The 17,436-nt window shown below is 53.2% G+C and overlaps 1 protein-coding gene across 2 annotated transcripts in view; it reads left to right on the plus strand.

Moving 5' to 3' along the window:
- Positions 1–11,260, plus strand: part of tbc1d17 (TBC1 domain family, member 17) — a 52,253-nt gene extending 40,993 nt beyond the window's left edge. For both annotated transcript variants that reach the window (XM_070861827.1, XM_070861828.1), the window contains exons 13-17: positions 310–409; positions 2,565–2,662; positions 3,544–3,660; positions 6,161–6,247; positions 7,541–11,260. In XM_070861827.1, the coding sequence (XP_070717928.1) occupies positions 310–409; positions 2,565–2,662; positions 3,544–3,660; positions 6,161–6,247; positions 7,541–7,759 (621 nt within the window). In that variant the 3' untranslated portion in view covers positions 7,760–11,260. The remainder of the gene's footprint in view (positions 1–309; positions 410–2,564; positions 2,663–3,543; positions 3,661–6,160; positions 6,248–7,540) is intronic.
- Positions 11,261–17,436: the final 6,176 nt, after the last annotated feature.

The following is a 17,436-nucleotide window of genomic DNA, read 5'->3' on the forward strand; positions in this document are numbered from 1 at the left end:
CAGAGGAAGTGGAGTGTGTTATTCCGCCTGTCACACGCGCCGACAACCGGCTTTTCAGATCTGGCAACGTTTCTTTTGACTGATCCAACGCATCCCCGGGAGAAGGACATCTGGGGGGGCAGAGATTGGGCTAATTGCCCAGCGAATGTCCTTCAAACTCTTAAGCCTGGTCAAAGCAGGTATATAGCCCATTGATGAATCGAGATACTAACCCTGAGAGAGAGGATTTGACCTGTGGTTGTGGTTGTTTGTGTAAATCCTGCCCATCCCAGTGCCGTATAACCGCCCGTCTCTTATCTCCGTTCACAGCACCGTAACTTCGAGGAGAGCCAAGAAAGCATGAAGGAACAGCTCGAGAAGTTGGCCCTGCTCCTGAGGGTGCTGGACTCTGCCCTGTGCGACTTCCTAGGTTAGTGACACAAGCCAGTGTCAGCTGTGGCTCAGTGGGCAGCACTCTCACCTCTGAGTCAGAAGGTTGTGGGTTTACAGCCAATGAAGTACTTTTGGAGTGTAGTCACTGTTGTAATGTGGGAAACGCGGCAGCCAATTTGCGCACAGCAAGCTCCCACACACAGCAGTGATAATGACCACATTATCTGTTTTTGTTATGTTGATTGAGGGAGAAATATTGGCCCCAGGACACCGGGGAGAACTCCCCCTGCTCTTCAAAATAGTGACATGGGATCTTTTACAACCACCTGAGAGAGCAGACGGGGCCTCGGTTTAACGTCTCATCTGAAAGACGGCACCTCTGACAGTGCGGCACTCCCTCAGCACTGCACTGGGAGTGTCAGCCCAGATTTTTGTGCTCAAGTTCCCGGAGTGGGACTTGAGCCCACAACCTTCTGACTCCGAGGCGAGGGCGCTGCCCACTGAGCCACAGCTGCCACAGGAGACCCCTGATGGGGCAGCCATTTTATCTAGCGAAGGACCCAGGTTCCAGCAGCAGTCCGTGCTGAGACCGTTGCTTTTAACCTTGCAGTCACCTTTCGCTCGTCTGAAAACCCTCCTCAAACTCCACCTTCTTCGCCAAGCGGCCAATCCCTCTTCAGCTTTGTTTTCTTGGCTCAATCTCCATTTTCCACATGCCAATCATAAAGGCTCTATATCGCTGCATGTCGCCATCTCATTGGGTGCCCCGGGCAATGTTCCCTGTGAGCTGCGTGCCGTTCTGCGCGGACTGTTTGCTGCGCTGTCCCTTTAAATATCCGCGCCTGCGCGGTACTTGCAATGGAGAAGCCGGTGAGCAGCCTGCGCGCAGGACCTTTCCCGTTACTGCGTGGCCGTGCTGCTTGGAGGGAATGTTGCTCCCGGGGTAGCGAGTGAAAAGTCAGCCAAGGCTCTCACTCCTGATCACCATTCAGTGACTGCTCCTCGCACGTGTGGCATGACTCGATCGGGATCAGCCGCGATGCTAATTACTCGTCGATGCTCGTGCATGACGACCATTTACCAAAGCCCGTACGAGATGCTAGAGGGTGGCGGTGCCCTTGGAGTAATTCCCCAGCGAGAAGCGAACACCTTCAAAAAAGAAACTTCAAACTATTGAGAAAAAATATATATTGGCAAGCTTTATGTCTGTGGCTCTCGCGTGTGTTTGTCTTTGCTCCCTTTCTTACCTCGCCCTCAAATATATACGCAGGACGTGCGCGCACGCACCCACACCCGGACGTGCGCACACAGACGCGCACGTCGACACACAGACGCAGACCCACATGAACATAATCAGCTTTAGTACCTCGGCTTGAATGTAGCATCAATAGAGCAGATAATTCCTCTCTCTGACAGCTGTTAATTGAAACTAGTTTGGACTGTCTCCATCCCATTCCGCGGGGGCATGAATGCTGTAGCATTAGCAACCGTCACTGTTTCTGCAGCCTCTCTCTGTCTCCCAGAGATCATAAGATGCATAGCTCCACTTGGCATCAGCTCCCAGGCCTCGGGCTGTGTGCAGGGGCTGCTGGGCACCTGGGCATGGATTGAGAGACATTCAGGCTCCTTGCTTGACTAGCCTGCTGACACTCGCTGTCTACGCCCGTGCATGACGCATGGCGATATGAGCGAGAGGCTGGAGGGTTTCTAGGGGCCTAGGAACTGGAACCCACCACGAAAGGAGCAGAGACTCCAAAAATAATATTTTTAACAAAACCTCATTATCCAGAGTTTTCAATCCACTGGAGAATTTAGTCACAACTTACTATCAGTAGGGAATGCCATCAACACCTAGTTTTCCTGACGTCTCCCTGTGTTGTTTAGTTTCTGATTCTCATTTGGCTCGTTTACCCTGTTTGTGGTAGATGTTCCTGATATCCTGTGGTTCAGAGGTCATGTTGCTCTTGTTGCCCTTTGGGGGTTTTGTTTCTGGTGCCCTTTGATTGGCTGAGGGCCCTTTCTGGTGCCCTTTGATTGGCTGAGGGCCCTTTCTGGTGCCCTTTGATTGGCTGAGGGCCCTTTCTGGTGCCCTTTGATTGGCTGAGGGCCCTTTCTGGTGCCCTTTGATGGGTGAGGGCTACTCTTGCCCTGGATATGCAGCAATATTCCTAATGACTCACTCCTCTTTTCAGATTCTAGAGAGTCGGGAAACCTGTGTTTCTGCTTCCGCTGGCTCCTCATCTGGTTTAAACGAGAGTTCTCCTTCCCGGATATACTGCGGCTGTGGGAGGTGAGTTCTCTCGGGCCGCATATTGTACATTTATAAACCGTGAGAGGAATGTATTGGTGATCTTCACGCCTACGCTGTCTAAATAATTTGTAAATTGTGCCGTTCAGACTGTATTGCTTTATGAAACTGTCTTTGAACGAGGCAAATTTTGCATTCTGTCACCCTACAATGTTGTGATCATCGTCCGACAACCCTTCCTGTTGTGTTTCCAGCTGCTGGTTACAGACACCCTGGGAGCAGGTGTTTTACACCAAACGTTACCACATGTGACACTTCAATGGGGAGAGTAATCATTGTAATATTGGAACAGAGCTTAAAGGATTGTTCCAGGCCGGTATATCAGAGGAGTGTGGGGTATCTCAGTGTTACAGTGAGGGGTGTGGGGTATCTCAGTGTTACAGTGAGGGGTGTGGGGTATCTCAGTGTTACAGTGAGGGGTGTGGGGTATCTCAGTGTTACAGTGAGGGGTGTGGGGTATCTCAGTGTTACAGTGAGGGGTGTGGGGTATCTCAGTGTTACAGTGAAGGGTGTGGGGTATCTGTGTTACAGTGAAGGGTGTAGTGTGTATCAGTGTTACAGTGAGGGGTGTGAGGTATATCGGTGTTACAGTGAGGGGTGTGGGGTATCTCAGTGTTACAGTGAGGGGTGTGAGGTATATCAGTGTTACAGTGAGAGGTGTGAGGTATATCAGTGTTAGTGAGGGGTATATCAGAGTGTGTTGCACCATGGAGCAAGCAACTGTTGTGCAGTGTAACCCAGACTGGGCTGTTGATTCTAGGAACTCTCATCTGTGTTTAATGGGGTCGGGTCAGATCGGGCTGCCTTGGATTTGCGCTGTCTGTGCCCTCTGATCAGCTCTGTTCTTGTACCCTTGCCACCAGGTACAATGGACGGGGCAGCCGTGCCCAAACTTCCACCTGCTGGTGTGCTGTGCCATCCTGGACTCTGAGCGAGATGCCTTGATGAACCCCAACTACGGCTTCAACGAGATACTCAAGGTAAACGCTCAGAAATCTGTTCAAAATTGCCCTCTTTCAAAAGACAAAAGTCCCTTGGTTTTCTTTCCATCCCAACCCCCCCCCCCCCCACCGGAGATGTCTGCGCTTCTCTAATTCCACCCTCCTGACCATCCCTGATTATAATCGCTCCACCATCGGTGGCCGTGCCTTCTGTTGCCTGGGCCCCAAGCTCTGGAACTCCCTCCCTAAACCTCTCCGCCTCTCTATCTCTCCTCCTTCAAGATGCTCCTTAAAACCAACCTCTTTGACCAAGCCCCCACCCTAATTTCTACTTATGCGGCTCAGTGTCAAATTTTTATCGCATAATACTTCTGCGAAGCGCCTTGAGACGTCACTACGTTAAAGGCGCTATATAAATACAAGTTGTTGTTTTGAGTTCGGTCTCTTTCCGTTAAGTCAGTGACCAGAGCACTCTGTTTTCACCGTCAGGCGTCCCTCATTGCCATGGTATCCCTTTATCTTCTATACCTATACCTTCTAGGAGTATGCTTGCTGCCTGCCTCACTTTTTTAAAAATTCGTTCATGGGATGTGGTCATCACTGGCGTGGCGAACATTTATTGGCCGTCCCTAATTGCCCTTGAGAAGGTGGTGGTTGTAATGTATGCCCCTGTGAGTATGCTCACAGGTTGGTGGAGCTGTTGAGTTGTGAGTGGCTTAGCCAGTCACGTGATGTTCACAACACTCAATAAAACCCCAGCCAGTTGGGTTTGGGGGCAGGTGGTTGTGAGCCTGGTGGATGAACCGGTAATGTGTCGTGTGATTGTTAAACCTTTGCTAATAAACCAACTAGTTCTTAATAGCAATGTCTTGCTATGAATTCTTAAGTAATGAAGCAAATACAGTGGTGAGCCGCCATTTCAGAGCACAGTTAAGTGTCGACCACATTGCTGTGGATCTGGAGTCACCAATAGTCCAGTCCGGTTAAGGGCGGCAGATTGCCTTCACTGAGGGACATCAGTGAACCAGATGAGTTTTTATGACAATCCGGTTATGACATGCCGGCACTAACAGACCTGAGTCGCTCACTGTGGAAGACTGTTCAGTGCCAGTGTGCCGTGACCTGCCGCGCTCAACAGTCAAGCTTGCCGTTGCAGTTGACTTAAATTCAGTCCCCTTCAATGGCTCAGTGATTAGGTGAGCTATTGGTATGTGTTGTATATGGCTATATACATGCAAGTCCATTCTTTGCTTTGCACTAAGTAAAATTGCTAATATATACTTACATAAGAATTAGGAGCAGGAGTCGGCCATTCGGCCCCTCGAGCCTGCTCCGCCATTCAATGAGATCATGGCTGATCTTCGACCTCAACTCCTCTTTCCCGCCCGATCCCCATATCCCTTGATTCCCCGAGAGTCCAAAAATATATCGATCTCAGCCTTGAATATACTCAACGACTGAGCCTCCACAGCCCTCTGGGGCAGAGAATTCCAAACATTCACCACCCTCTGAGTGAAGAAATTCCTCCTCATCTCAGTCCTAAATGGCCGACCCCTTATCCTGAGACTGTGAGCCCTGGTTCTGGACCCTCCCCCTAGCCAGGGGAAGCACCCTCCCTGCTTCTACCCTGTCCCCCCCCCCTCCCAGCCAGGGGAAGCACCCTCCCTGCTTCTAGCCTGTCAAGCCCTGTAAGAATTTTATATGTTTTAATGAGATCACCTCTCATTCTTATAATCTCCAGAGTATAGGCTCAATCTCTCCTCTTAGGACAACCCTCTCATCCCAGGAATCAATCTCGTGCTCAAGTCTGTCTGGTGGCAGCTGGAGCATTCGACAATGCTGTCTGTTCTCGAGTCTATTCTTCCTGATTTTCCCCTTTTATTTTATTCCATTGTTGCCGTCTGCCAGTACCTCATAACCTGCCATGTTGGGGGCGTTCCAGGATGTGGGCGTCGCTGGCAAGGCCAGCATTTATTGCCCATCCCTAATCGCCCCTTGAGAAGGTGGTGGTGAGCCGCCGCTTTGAACCGCTGCAGTCCGTGTGGTGAAGGTGCTCCCACAGTGCTGTTAGGGAGGGAGTTCCAGGATTGTGACCCAGCGACGATGAAGGAACGGCCGATATATTTCCCAGTCGGGATGGTGTGTGACTGGGAGGGGAACGTGGAGGTGGTGGTGTTCCCATGCGCCTGCTGCCCTTGTCCTTCTAGGTGGTAGAGGTCGCGGGTTTGGGAGGTGCTGCCGAAGAAGCCTTGGCGAGTTGCTGCAGTGCATCTTGTAGATGGTGCACACTGCAGCCACGGTGCTCCGGTGGTGGAGGGAGTGAGTGTTGGCCTGCTACCTTCAGGGATCTGTGGACATGCACTCAAGTTCCCTTTGTTCCTCTACACTTCTCTGTCCTGCCCTTTAATGTGTACTCCCTTGCCTTGTTAGCCTTCTCCAAATGCATTAGCTCACACTTCTCCAGATAAGTGACCCCCGCCCCACCAACATGAGCAGTTGCATTTCGGGATCTGAATCCCTCTCTCACGCTCTCTTACAGCACATCAACGAGCTGACCATGAGATTGAATATGGAGGACATCTTGTGCAGGGCCGAAGCCATCTACCAGCAGCTTGCGGCCTGTCCGGTGAGTGCGAGAGCATGCGGCTTTCCCGTAGCCCCGACGCTGAGCGGGTCTGCCTGTGTGCGGGATGATTCCCTGCAGGACCGGGATGTGAATCCCAACAGGAACTGTTGGAAATACGCAGCAGAGGGCGGGGGCAAAATTCCGGTTAATGTTCCCGGCCTGAACCAGAGACTGGGGAAAGAAGGGAAGTCTCTGTCTCCGGTTGGGGAGGGAAGAGGGTGGAGGCTCTAAGGATAAGGGGTAAGCCATTTAGGACCGAGATGAGGAGAAACTTCTTCACCCAGAGAGTGGTGAACCTGTGGAATTCTCTACCACAGAAAGTTGTTGAGGCCAATTCACTAAATATATTCAAAAGGGAGTTAGATGAAGTCCTTACTACTCGGGGGATCAAGGGGTATGGCGAGAAAGCAGGAATGGGGTACTGAAGTTGTATGTTCGGCCATGAACTCATTGAATGGCGGTGCAGGCTAGAAGGGCCGAATGGCCGACTCCTGCACCTATTTTCTATGTTTCTAAGTCGAGTATCAGGACTGCTGTCGTCGAGAGGGACAAGTGGGTTACTTCAAGGGGACGGTGGAAAGATACTGAGGGACTGGAAATAGCTGAGATAAGTAGGGGAAAGATCCAGAGTATGGGGCACGGGGATCTTCCAAAATGGTGACAAATGAAGAATCCGGGAAATGAAAAGGATTAAGAGAAATAAAGAAAGATAATTGTAATCTGAAATAACGGGGGATGGTGGAGGACTAGAGGGGATGGGGTGGGTGGGGCGCAGGGATTGTGTGGGGTGAGAGCGGGAGTAGAGGGGATTGGATGGGGGGGGGATGATGTAAGAAGTGGGGGCATGGGGCAGGGCGATTTGGAATGGGTGGGAGCGGGGATTGGGAGGGGATAATGGGGAGTTGAATGGGGTGAGAGCGAGTGTAGAGGGGATTAGATGGGGTGGTGGAGTGGAGTAGGGAATGGGGTGGGGGAGGTGGCCGAATGGGGTGGGGGAGGGGATTGGATGGGGTGTGGAGAGAGGGGGGGGGGGGGAGTGAATGGGGTGAGGGTGGAGTGGAGGGGATTTGATGGGATGGGGGATTGGGTCAGGTGTGGGGGTGGGGGGGGATAGAGTGGAGTGGGATGGGGGGGGTGGTAAAATGGGGGATTGGACGGGGTGGGGGGTGTGGGGGTGAGAGCGGGTATGAGCGGGCAGTCACGTGACGTATAATGCTCTCTGGGATGGGGGGGGCGGGGGGTCCCGATCGCCCCCAGAACTATAATGGCTGTGTCTTGCCTGTGTTTGAACAGCAGCTGCAGAGGGGCGTGCAGCAGATCCTGGGCCTGGTGGAGGACCCCACCCCCACCCCCACCCCCAGCTCGGGCTCGGGCAGCTCCCCCCAAGCGCTGTCCCCCAGCCAGACGCACGAGTCGGAGCTGACAGACAGCGCCTCGCACAGCCTGCCCGACAGCAGCATTGAGATCCTGCACACCGAAGATGGCACCGTCGAGTCTGGCCAGAGCCCGTAAGTGCCCACCCCCACCCCGGCGGGAGACCCCAACCTTAACCAGGACACTCAAACACTTTCACCAAAGCCTTGAGCCGGTGGTTCACCGCAACAGCAGCTTCGGAAACAAGATGGATCCGTCGGGTTAACCCCGTAAAGTGGGCGACATCCTTTCTTCACTGACCTTGCTTTGATCCGAATAATTACCGGCGGAGGGCGTGATATTTGTTACGGTTCCCAGTTCCTGTTGGAAGTCCCAAGGAAGCTGACAGACCATCGGGAACTGGTTGCTCCTTTTAGTTTTGACCGAACAGTAACTATCACATTGTACAACACCGCTCCCTTTTTGGAGGCCATTTTTCTGGGGTGGCCCGTTAATATTTTGGGCGGGTGGTGTTTCGACGAGCGAGCAGTAACCATTAAGTAGAGCAGCTCTTGTCATCCGTCCTTTCAGCCCCATCTCTCGTCCGAATGAAATCAAACCCTTTTCTTTGTGTTAATGGTAAGAGGTAGGTGGGGTGGGGGTCGGGGATCGGGGGGGTGGGGCGGAGCTGGTGGAGTCACCAGTGTTATCGCAAAGGATTTGCATCGCAATGGTGGTGTCCGTCATCCTCTCGCAGACAGTGAGACAGACAAGGTTCCCGCTAAGCCGCACAGCTCTCTGGAGGTTCCGCGCAGGCTGTTCACCGCCTTTCCTACGGGAGAAACCGCGCATGCGCGGCCACTTAAAGGGACCACGCACCCCCGCCTCCCCCCCCACCCCCCCCGCGAAAAAATATGGGGGAACGTTGGTGTTTAGGGCCCGTTCCTGTAACGACTTGAGACAAACTGAAGACTCCATCCTTCCAAAGCTGGGTTGGTGTCTGGAGAAGGGCCGCTTGCAATGCTCGCCAACTCTCGGGCCAGTGATTCTAGGCCCGCCACGGAGGTTGGAGAGCCCCTCGAGCTGGCAAACGCCGAGCTGAAGTCGGGCTTTTCCACAGGGAGGGAGGGGAAATAGTGCAATTCGATCCACCCCCACCGAAACATCGACGCGAACACCGGGATCACATTTCACCAAAAGGTGGTCACCTTGAATCGGCTTGCCCTGCCTGTCGTGTAGTGATAACAAATACAGGTTGAGCCTCCCTTTTCCGGAACCCTTGGGAGGTGGCCTGTTCCGGATCAGGGATTTTTCCAGACGAGGGGTGGTCACGTTAAATTGGATGGTACAGGTACTGAGCAAGGGGATAACGGGGCTGGCTGGCTTGGGGCTGAGAGTGAGGCAGAGAGATCATGGGGGGGGCGGTGGATCGCGGAAGTCGGCAGTTTAAGTCGGAGTTGTGCGCATGCGCCACCCGGTGGCCCAGAATGGTTCTGGACGAGCGATGGTTTGGATAAGGGAGTTCTGGATTAAGGAGGTTCAACCTGTATAGGTATTGTACCAGTGCACCAAAGGGAGTTGATTTTTTAAAATGTATTCTGCTTTAAGAAGAATCTTTTTCCGCTCCCACCCGGTTAAATTTATTTTTCTGAATTGCTCTTCCCTTGCGGAGCATAACACACCCTCCACTACAGAGTGCCCAGGGCCCAGTGAGCTGCAGGAGTAACGCTGTGTGGCGAATGGCTTCTGTCTCGCATGGTGCGGGGGCCCTGAATTTATTCCGTGTGGCCGGAGCTGCGATCTTCAGCGCCGCAGCAGGTGGGGAGTGGGAACTCAAATAGCCGTTCAGCCAGTGTCGGGAGTAACCATGGCAGTGCTGCCTGTCTGCTTTACATGTCAGCAGGGACGGGTGAGAGAGAAAGGATACTGTTTAGGACAGAAACACACCCAGTATGCAGCTGTGGAGGGAAACAAGAATGCGCCCCTGACGACGATCTGGTTAACAACAAGTGCCTGTCACTCTAGAGTTGCACAGACTTTTACCACGTGTGAAACAAATACCTCATTCAGTGCCGGCCCGACCCTACGTCGTCCTCTCTCTGGTGGCAGCGAGCGCCTTTGCATCCCCCGAGTTCCACTTGGAGGTGTAAAGGATCCATGGCCCCTGCTCACGAGGGCAAGTGCTCAGCTCGGTTCCATTGGCGAGACATTCACTTGTTAACTTCCGACGAGCGGGCATTCTAGACGCACTCCACGCGTCACCCAGGCCGACACTCCCAGTGCAGTGCTGAGGGAGCGCCGCACTGTGGGAGGGGCAGTACTGGGGGAGTGCCGCACTGTGGGAGGGGCAGTGCTGAGGGAGTGCTGCACTGTGGGAGGGGCAGTGCTGAGGGAGCGCCGTACTGTGGGAGGGGCAGTGCTGAGGGAGCGCCGTACTGTGGGAGGGGCAGTGCTGAGGGAGCGCCGTACTGTGGGAGAGGCAGTGCTGAGGGAGCGCCGTACTGTGGGAGGGGCAGTGCTGAGGGAGCGCCGTACTGTGGGAGGGGCAGTGCTGAGGGAGTGCTGCACTGTGGGAGGGGCAGTGCTGAGGGAGCGCCGTACTGTGGGAGGGGCAGTGCTGAGGGAGTGCCGCACTGTGGGAGGGGCAGTGCTGAGGGAGTGCCGTATTGCACTGTGGAAGGGGCAGTACTGGGGGAGCGCCGCACTGTGGGAGGGGCAGTGCTGAGGGAGTGCCGCACTGTGGGAGGGGCAGTGCTGAGGGAGTGCCGCACTGTGGGAGGGGCAGTGCTGAGGGAGTGCCATACTGCACTGTCGGAGGGGCAGTACTGGGGGAGCGCCGCACTGTCGGAGGGGCAGTACTGAGGGAGCGCCGCACTGTCGGAGGGGCAGTACTGAGGGAATGCTGCACTATCGGAGGGGCAGTACTGAGGGAGCACCGCACTGTCGGAGGGGCAGTACTGAGGGAATGCTGCACTGTCGGAGGGGCAGTACTGGGGGAGCGCCCCACTGTCGGAGGGGCAGTACTGACCGGGTGCCCCACTGTCGGAGGAGCAGTGCTGAGGGAGTGCCGCACTGTTGGAGATGCCGTCTTGTTATTGAGTGAGACATTAAACCGAGACCCCCCTCTGCCTTCTCTGATGTGCTGGGTGACAGATCCCACCGCACTGAGGGTAGAAGAACAGTGAGTTTTCCCAAAGCTCCGGCCAACTTGACACTACCAAATACAGATTAACCCGTCCTTCACCATATTGTTCTTTGCGGGATCTTGCTGTTGCACAAAATGGCCGCCTATTAATCTGCGCGCTGGATTCTACAAAGTAACTAAGCGCTTTGCGAGCTCCTGTGAGATGAGTTAAGACACGATATGTACCCCAGCTTTCTACCTGGTGAAATATGCTGATTGGAAGCTGGCGGGTTTGGGGTTGAGTCCTTGATCAGCCCTCTGACTCACTCTCGGGTATGGGGAAGCTGCACACTCGACACTCCCGCATCCTTCTGCACCTGTATGTAAACCATCTGAGACCTTAGTCCTGTTAAAAATCGGTTGAAAGGCCCACTGTAATAGTCGCTAGTTTTATGTTTTTAAAAAAATATATATATATCACTGTAGTCGGAACATTTATTCAAACGTGTGCATTACAAATTGAAATTAATCTTCCACTCTGCCTGGTGAAATGTTACTGATGTAGCTAGAAAATTGTGTTTAAATTGGGCGGGATTGTTCAGGGCGATGTCTCCTCACCCTGCCCCTCTGCAGCTTTGCTTATCTTTGCCTCTCCGCGGTTTCCTCAACAAGCTCTTTTATTAAAAAAAAAATAATTACATTCGAGACCATTCGATCCGTTTGCTGGTGGGCACTGGGCCACAGTGGAGAGGTACCAATGTCGGGTATCAAATCCTTCAGGCTAGAGGATAGGTGGTGTGGGAAATGACAATAGGGGGCGCTGTTCTCAGATTGGACCTATAGCACACTGTGTGGACAGTGTAGAGGGAGCTTTACTCTGTATCTAACCCCGTGCTGTACCTGCCCTGGGAGTGTTTGATGGGACAGTGTAGAGGGAGCTTTACTCTGTATCTAACCCCGTTCTGTACCCGCCCTGGGAGTGTTTGATGGGACAGTGTAGAGGGAGCTTTACTCTGTATCTAACCCCGTGATGTACCTGCCCTGGGAGTGTTTGATGGGACAGTGTAGAGGGAGCTTTACTCTGTATCTAACCCCGTGCTGTACCTGCCCTGGGAGTGTTTGATGGGGACAGTGTAGAGGGAGCTTTACTCTGTATCTAACCCCGTGCTGTACCTGCCCTGGGAGTGTTTGATGGGACAGTGTAGAGGGAGCTTTACTCTATCTAACCCCGTTCTGTACCCGCCCTGGGTGTGTTTGATGGGACAGTGTAGAGGGAGCTTTACTCTGTATCTAACCCCCTGTACCTGCCCTGGGAGTGTTTGATGGGACAGTGTAGAGGGAGCTTTACTCTGTATCTAACCCCGTGCTGTACCCGCCCTGGGAGTGTTTGATGGGACAGTGTAGAGGGAGCTTTACTCTGTATCTAACCCGTGCTGTACCTGCCCTGGGAGTGTTTGATGGGATAGTGCAGAGGGAGCTTTACTCTGTATCTAACCCCGTGCTGTACCTGCCCTGGGAGTGTTTGATGGGACAGTGTAGAGGGAGCTTTACTCTGTATCTAACCCCGTGCTGTACCTGCCCTGGGAGGGCCCAGCACTGACGTGCTTCGCCCTGACTTGACACAGTTACACCGTTTAGGGGAGTATCTTACAATAGGCAGCATTGTTTGCAGACGCACCAAATGCACGATAATGGACAGGGTGTGGCTCAAACCCTGTAAACTGTTTGTGAGTAACAAGTGAGAAAGCTGAAGGTCACTGTCTGCTGAGGACATTCTTTTGTATTGACGTATCACACCCACCAAAAGCCTCCAAAAATGACCCTCCCGTTATTATTATTTATTGGGGGAGGGGGGGGATTGAATCCTGCCAGCTAATCGAGGCTTGGGCTGACGCCGTTGAGGGTTCAGGTTGGCTCCCCCCCCCACACCCGAGCTGTATCGCTGCTCAGTGACATACTGCACGCCATGCCCTTTAACCCCCCCGTGCACAGCTGGAGGCCAGCGAAGGGTTAATTCTGTTATTTTTGGGTCCCCTCTGCCTCATGTGTCCCCAGACTCGAGCTGCTAACGGCACCACCTTGTGCTGAAGGGTGTGACGTGATCAAAACCGGGTTATCGAGCTGGTGCGTGGCAAATAACGCAGCGGTTATAAAATATAGGTATATCTTTATGCCGATCTGCAATTATTTTTTTTTTTGTATGTTCTATTACTGGCAGACCACCCCTGGTAGGGTTAGCAGTGAGCCAGATGTGTTGGAGTTGGGTGGGGGGGGGCGGGGGGTTTAATGTGCCTGTTACTTCCTGTTGTGCAAGATGTAGTATTCTGCTGCTAAGCGAAAGCAATGTGTCAAGCGACTTGTGTCTTTGGGGCCGCAAGATCTTCGTTCTGTCAGTCGGCACAACCTGAGGCCCGGAACCAAGGAGCAGGAGGAGGCCATTCAGCCCCTCGAGCCTGTTCCGCCATTCAGTGAGATCGTGGCCGACCTGTATCTTAACTCCATCCATCCGCCTAGGTTCCGCATCCCTTGATGCCCTACAAAAATCTACCCATCGGAAATTTTCAATTGACCCCCGGCTCCCCCCTCCCCCTACTTTGTGACAACAGCCAATGAATTACCTTTTTGAGGTGCGGCTACTGTGGTTCTGACTCCCGAGGGGCAGCAGCCCTTAAAGGGGGCGTACCAGGAGCTGCATCCCCGCACCTCAGCAGCAGAATGCTGCGCCGCGCGTCACGTGGTATCGACGCGCCCGTCCTTTACGCGCAAGGTGTGAGCGATGCCACGGGCTGCCTATTGAGACACGGAAAATCGCAGGGTGCAGAATTCCCTGGGCGCCATGCTTGTGGTGGGCCCAGCCCAAGGCGGACATAAACCCGAGCACGTCACGAACCCGTTGGTACCCAGAGCCCCCCTCCGGCCTCCCTCCCAGCTGGAGGGTCTCCAGTTTGAAAGCCTTCGTCATAAACAGTGGGCATATTGGATTTGCCTGGTGGAAATCATAGGAACCCTAGAGCACGGAGAAAGGCCATTCGGCCCATCGTGCCTGTGCTTTGGAAGGGCTATCCAATCAGTGCCACTCTCCCAGCTCTTTCCCCAGCGCCCAGCAAATGTAAATGATTGAAACAGGTTCAACATTTTCCAGTCAGATGGGCCCAGTGGGTGGTGTGACATCAGTTGTATCAGGTCCGGCGTATGGAACTAACAGGAAGCCAAGTACCTCACAACACCGCCCCGCGCTGTGATCTCAACACTCTGTGGCTGATCAAAAGCATTGCTGATTTGCATAATGTCTATTAATAAGCTTGTTAATATTAATGAGTGTGCTTGTTAATATTAATGAGCGTGATAAGAATTACCATTATAGCGCAGTGCCCTGCACTCCAGACTTACTAACACAGTGTTCCCGTGCACAGCTCGAGTTGCTCCAAGTGTCAGCTGGGGCTCAGTGGGCAGCACTCTCGCCTCTTGAGTCAAAAGGTTGTGGGTTCAAGCTTCACTCCAGGGTCTTGAACACAAAAATCTGGGCTAACACTCCCAGTACAGTGCTGAGGGAGGGCTGCACTGTTGGAGGGGCCGTCTTTCGGATGAGATGTTAAACCGAGGCCCCGTCTGCCCCCTCAGCTGGATGTAAAAGATCCCACGGCACTGTTTCGAAGAAGAGCAGGGGAGTTATCCCCAGTGTCCTGGGGCCAATATTTATCCCTCAATCAACAGAAAAAAAACAGATTATCTGGTCATTATCACAGTGCTGTGTGTGGGAGCTTGCTGTGTGCAAATTGGCTGCCGCGTTTCCCACATTACAACAGTGATTACACTTCAAAAGTACTTCATTGGCTGTAAAGCGCTTTGGGATGGCCGATGGTCATGAAAGGTGCTATATAAATGCAAGTCTTTCCTTTCAAGTGGGCTCCTTGCTCCTAGGAAGGATCCTGTGCTGCTTGTTTAATGGTGCGGGCCATGCTGTTCGGGACGTTCCTGCTGTTCTCCTGTTGGCAGTAATGGGCGAGGGGCCCCTCGTGTCAGTACTGGAGCCTTGTGGATGCTGACCGCGAGGCCTTCGCTGTTGTTTAACCTGGACATCATTCCAGAAGCAAATGAAACCTGATGCTTTGCCGAACATTTCAACCCGGCGTGTTTGCACGGCCCGGGGCTTTGGCTGGCGGTGATGAGCTGAGGTCCGGGCCACGGGCTTTAGTTCAACCGCCGCGCAATCTTCCCGTAGGTCGGCCTCCCTTTGTACAGCCGCTGCGCTCCTGTGGGGAAAGTGGGGCCAATGCCAGCTCCTCTGCTCTGCTGTCCGATACCCGCCCCGCTGACGGGACAGGTCCGGGAAGGTTGGACCGCGGGTGGGTCAGTCCAACCCAGGCTGGCGGGAGTGTGTTCCCCAATGTTATCGCTGAATAACCGCAATTTCCCCCCATCTTCTCCACACCTCCCAGACGCAGTGGTGAGAACATAAGGAGCAGGAGTCGACCATTCGGCCCCTCGAGCCTGCTCCACCATTAAATAAGATCACGGCTGATTATCGACCTCAACTCCACGATCCCTTGATTCCCTTCAACTCCAAAAATCTATCGATCTCAGCCTTGAGTATATTCAGAGACTGAGCCTCTGGGGCAGAGAATTCCAAAGATTCACCACCCTCCTGAGTGAAGAGATTCCTCCTCATCTCAGTCCTAAATGGCCGACCTCCTTATCCTGAGACTGTGAGCCCTGGTTCTAGACTCCCCAGCCCGGGGGAAACACCCTCTCAGCATCTACCCTGTCAATCTTCTTCAGAATCTTGTGTGTTGCAATGCAATCACCTCTCATTCTTCTAAACTCCAGGCCCATTTGGTTAGGGGAGAGGGAGAGACTGCCCATCACCACCCTTGTGCTTTGCTTGCAGTGAGCGCGGTAAATATTTCCACCTGCACGCGGGAACCAGCATTGTATTTTGCTGGCAGTGTGATGTTCTGCACGGTGAGACCCAGGGCCCCCCCCCCCCCCCCCCGGGAGCTGTGTCGCTGAACTCGATCTGTTCCTGTATACTGTTGCAGATCGTTCCCCACCCCTATTCCCCTTTCCCACCACAGACTGCGGAGCCGAGTGGTGCATCGTTACCGTGGGTGTGCGGGATGGGACCACGTCAGCACAGAGTACCCGATCAGTGTCGGGTCCTGTGCAGTGAGGGGCGCTGCAATCCCCACCCACTCCTGTACTGGCTGGTTCTGTGCTGCCGTGTCGACTTCTGCTTTGAAACCTCCTCTTGTACCACTGTAAAATGAGATATTTGCTACATTAAAAATACTGACCTAATCTTAACCACAGGCGTGTGCTGTCCTCTCTCTCAAAGTTGTGTCTTACTTTTTTTTTAATAGGTTTTTTTTTCAGGTGCAATTCTCCCTCATTCAGACACTTGGTGCTGTCTCACGCTCTCTAGAGTGTATACTCACTCGCTTGCTCCCTCGCACGCTCACTCAATCACACTCGGTCTGCCACTAATGTCACACACACACACACACACACACACACACACTCGATCTGGCACAGGCCCAATCTTGCACATTCATACACTCAGTCTCACACACACTTTCTCTTTCACACACACTCGCGCACACTCACACACACACACTTGGGTCTCTCCTACACACACTCCTAGTCACATACACTCTCTCACGAGTGTATGAGACATTTTCGCTAATGTCTCATTACACTCACTTGGTCTATCACAGGTTCAGTCTTGCGTGCGCACACACACACACGCAATGTCTTTCTCTCACGCTTGTGTACGCAGTCTCTCCTGTTTCCGCTGATGTACACAGGACTCACTCGGTCTATCACAGGCTCCATCTTGCACACACCCGCGCGCACACGCTCTTGAACATTGACTCTCCCTCTTTCCGCCGTCTGCCTCCTCCACAGAAGCTGCTGGGGAGCTGCACACAGGCCCAGTGCTGCCGGAGCTGGGAGCTGCTGTGATTTGAGGACGAGGTGACTTCAAATCTCTTGTATCTTCACCCGCCGACCAGCCGCAGAGAGAGATCAACAAAGGGTTCTGGACCTCACTCACCCCCTCCCCCTGACTCAACCAGGTAAGGAGTCACAATAACAGAAATAGTCGCATCGTATTCCGTCAAAAACATCCAAGAAATGCTAGCTTTGTGATATTGGATGCAGTGTGTTCAGCGTTACTGAAACATTCCACTGCTTCACTTGCTTATATTAAAATGCAAAAGTTGTTTCTGCCTCCCTTTTTGTCCCCTCGAATGCCATGCAGTAAAGGCTCTGATTTGCCAGAATATAAGGGCATCTTCTGCTCTTCGGGAATGCAGCAAGACTTTGCAGCAAGACTTTTCAGCGCAGCCTTTGACTGCCCTCTGCTGGTGCTGGTGGGTGACTGCACCGATAATTTATTTTTGCAGTGGCGGCAGCTTTTACCCATTCCTCACCCCCCCCCCCCCAGCCACCTCCTGGCCTGTCCATGCTGGCACTTGCCTCGGTTTGATCCCACAGACATCAACGGCCCTTGTCCAAGTGGCTAGTCTCTGTGCGTGTATAGACCCTGGATGTTGTTGGGCTGTGGGTCTCACCAGAGCTAAACCCAGTCCCTGTTGTCACAGCGCGTACACACACGCACGCACACACACACGCATGCACACATAGTACACATGCCTGCACACATATAGTACACATGCAAATGGGGAACAATTGCAAAGTGCTGCAGTACAGA

Source organism: Pristiophorus japonicus, chromosome 19 (genome assembly GCF_044704955.1).
Source record: "Pristiophorus japonicus isolate sPriJap1 chromosome 19, sPriJap1.hap1, whole genome shotgun sequence".
Classification (NCBI taxonomy): domain Eukaryota; kingdom Metazoa; phylum Chordata; class Chondrichthyes; family Pristiophoridae; genus Pristiophorus; species Pristiophorus japonicus.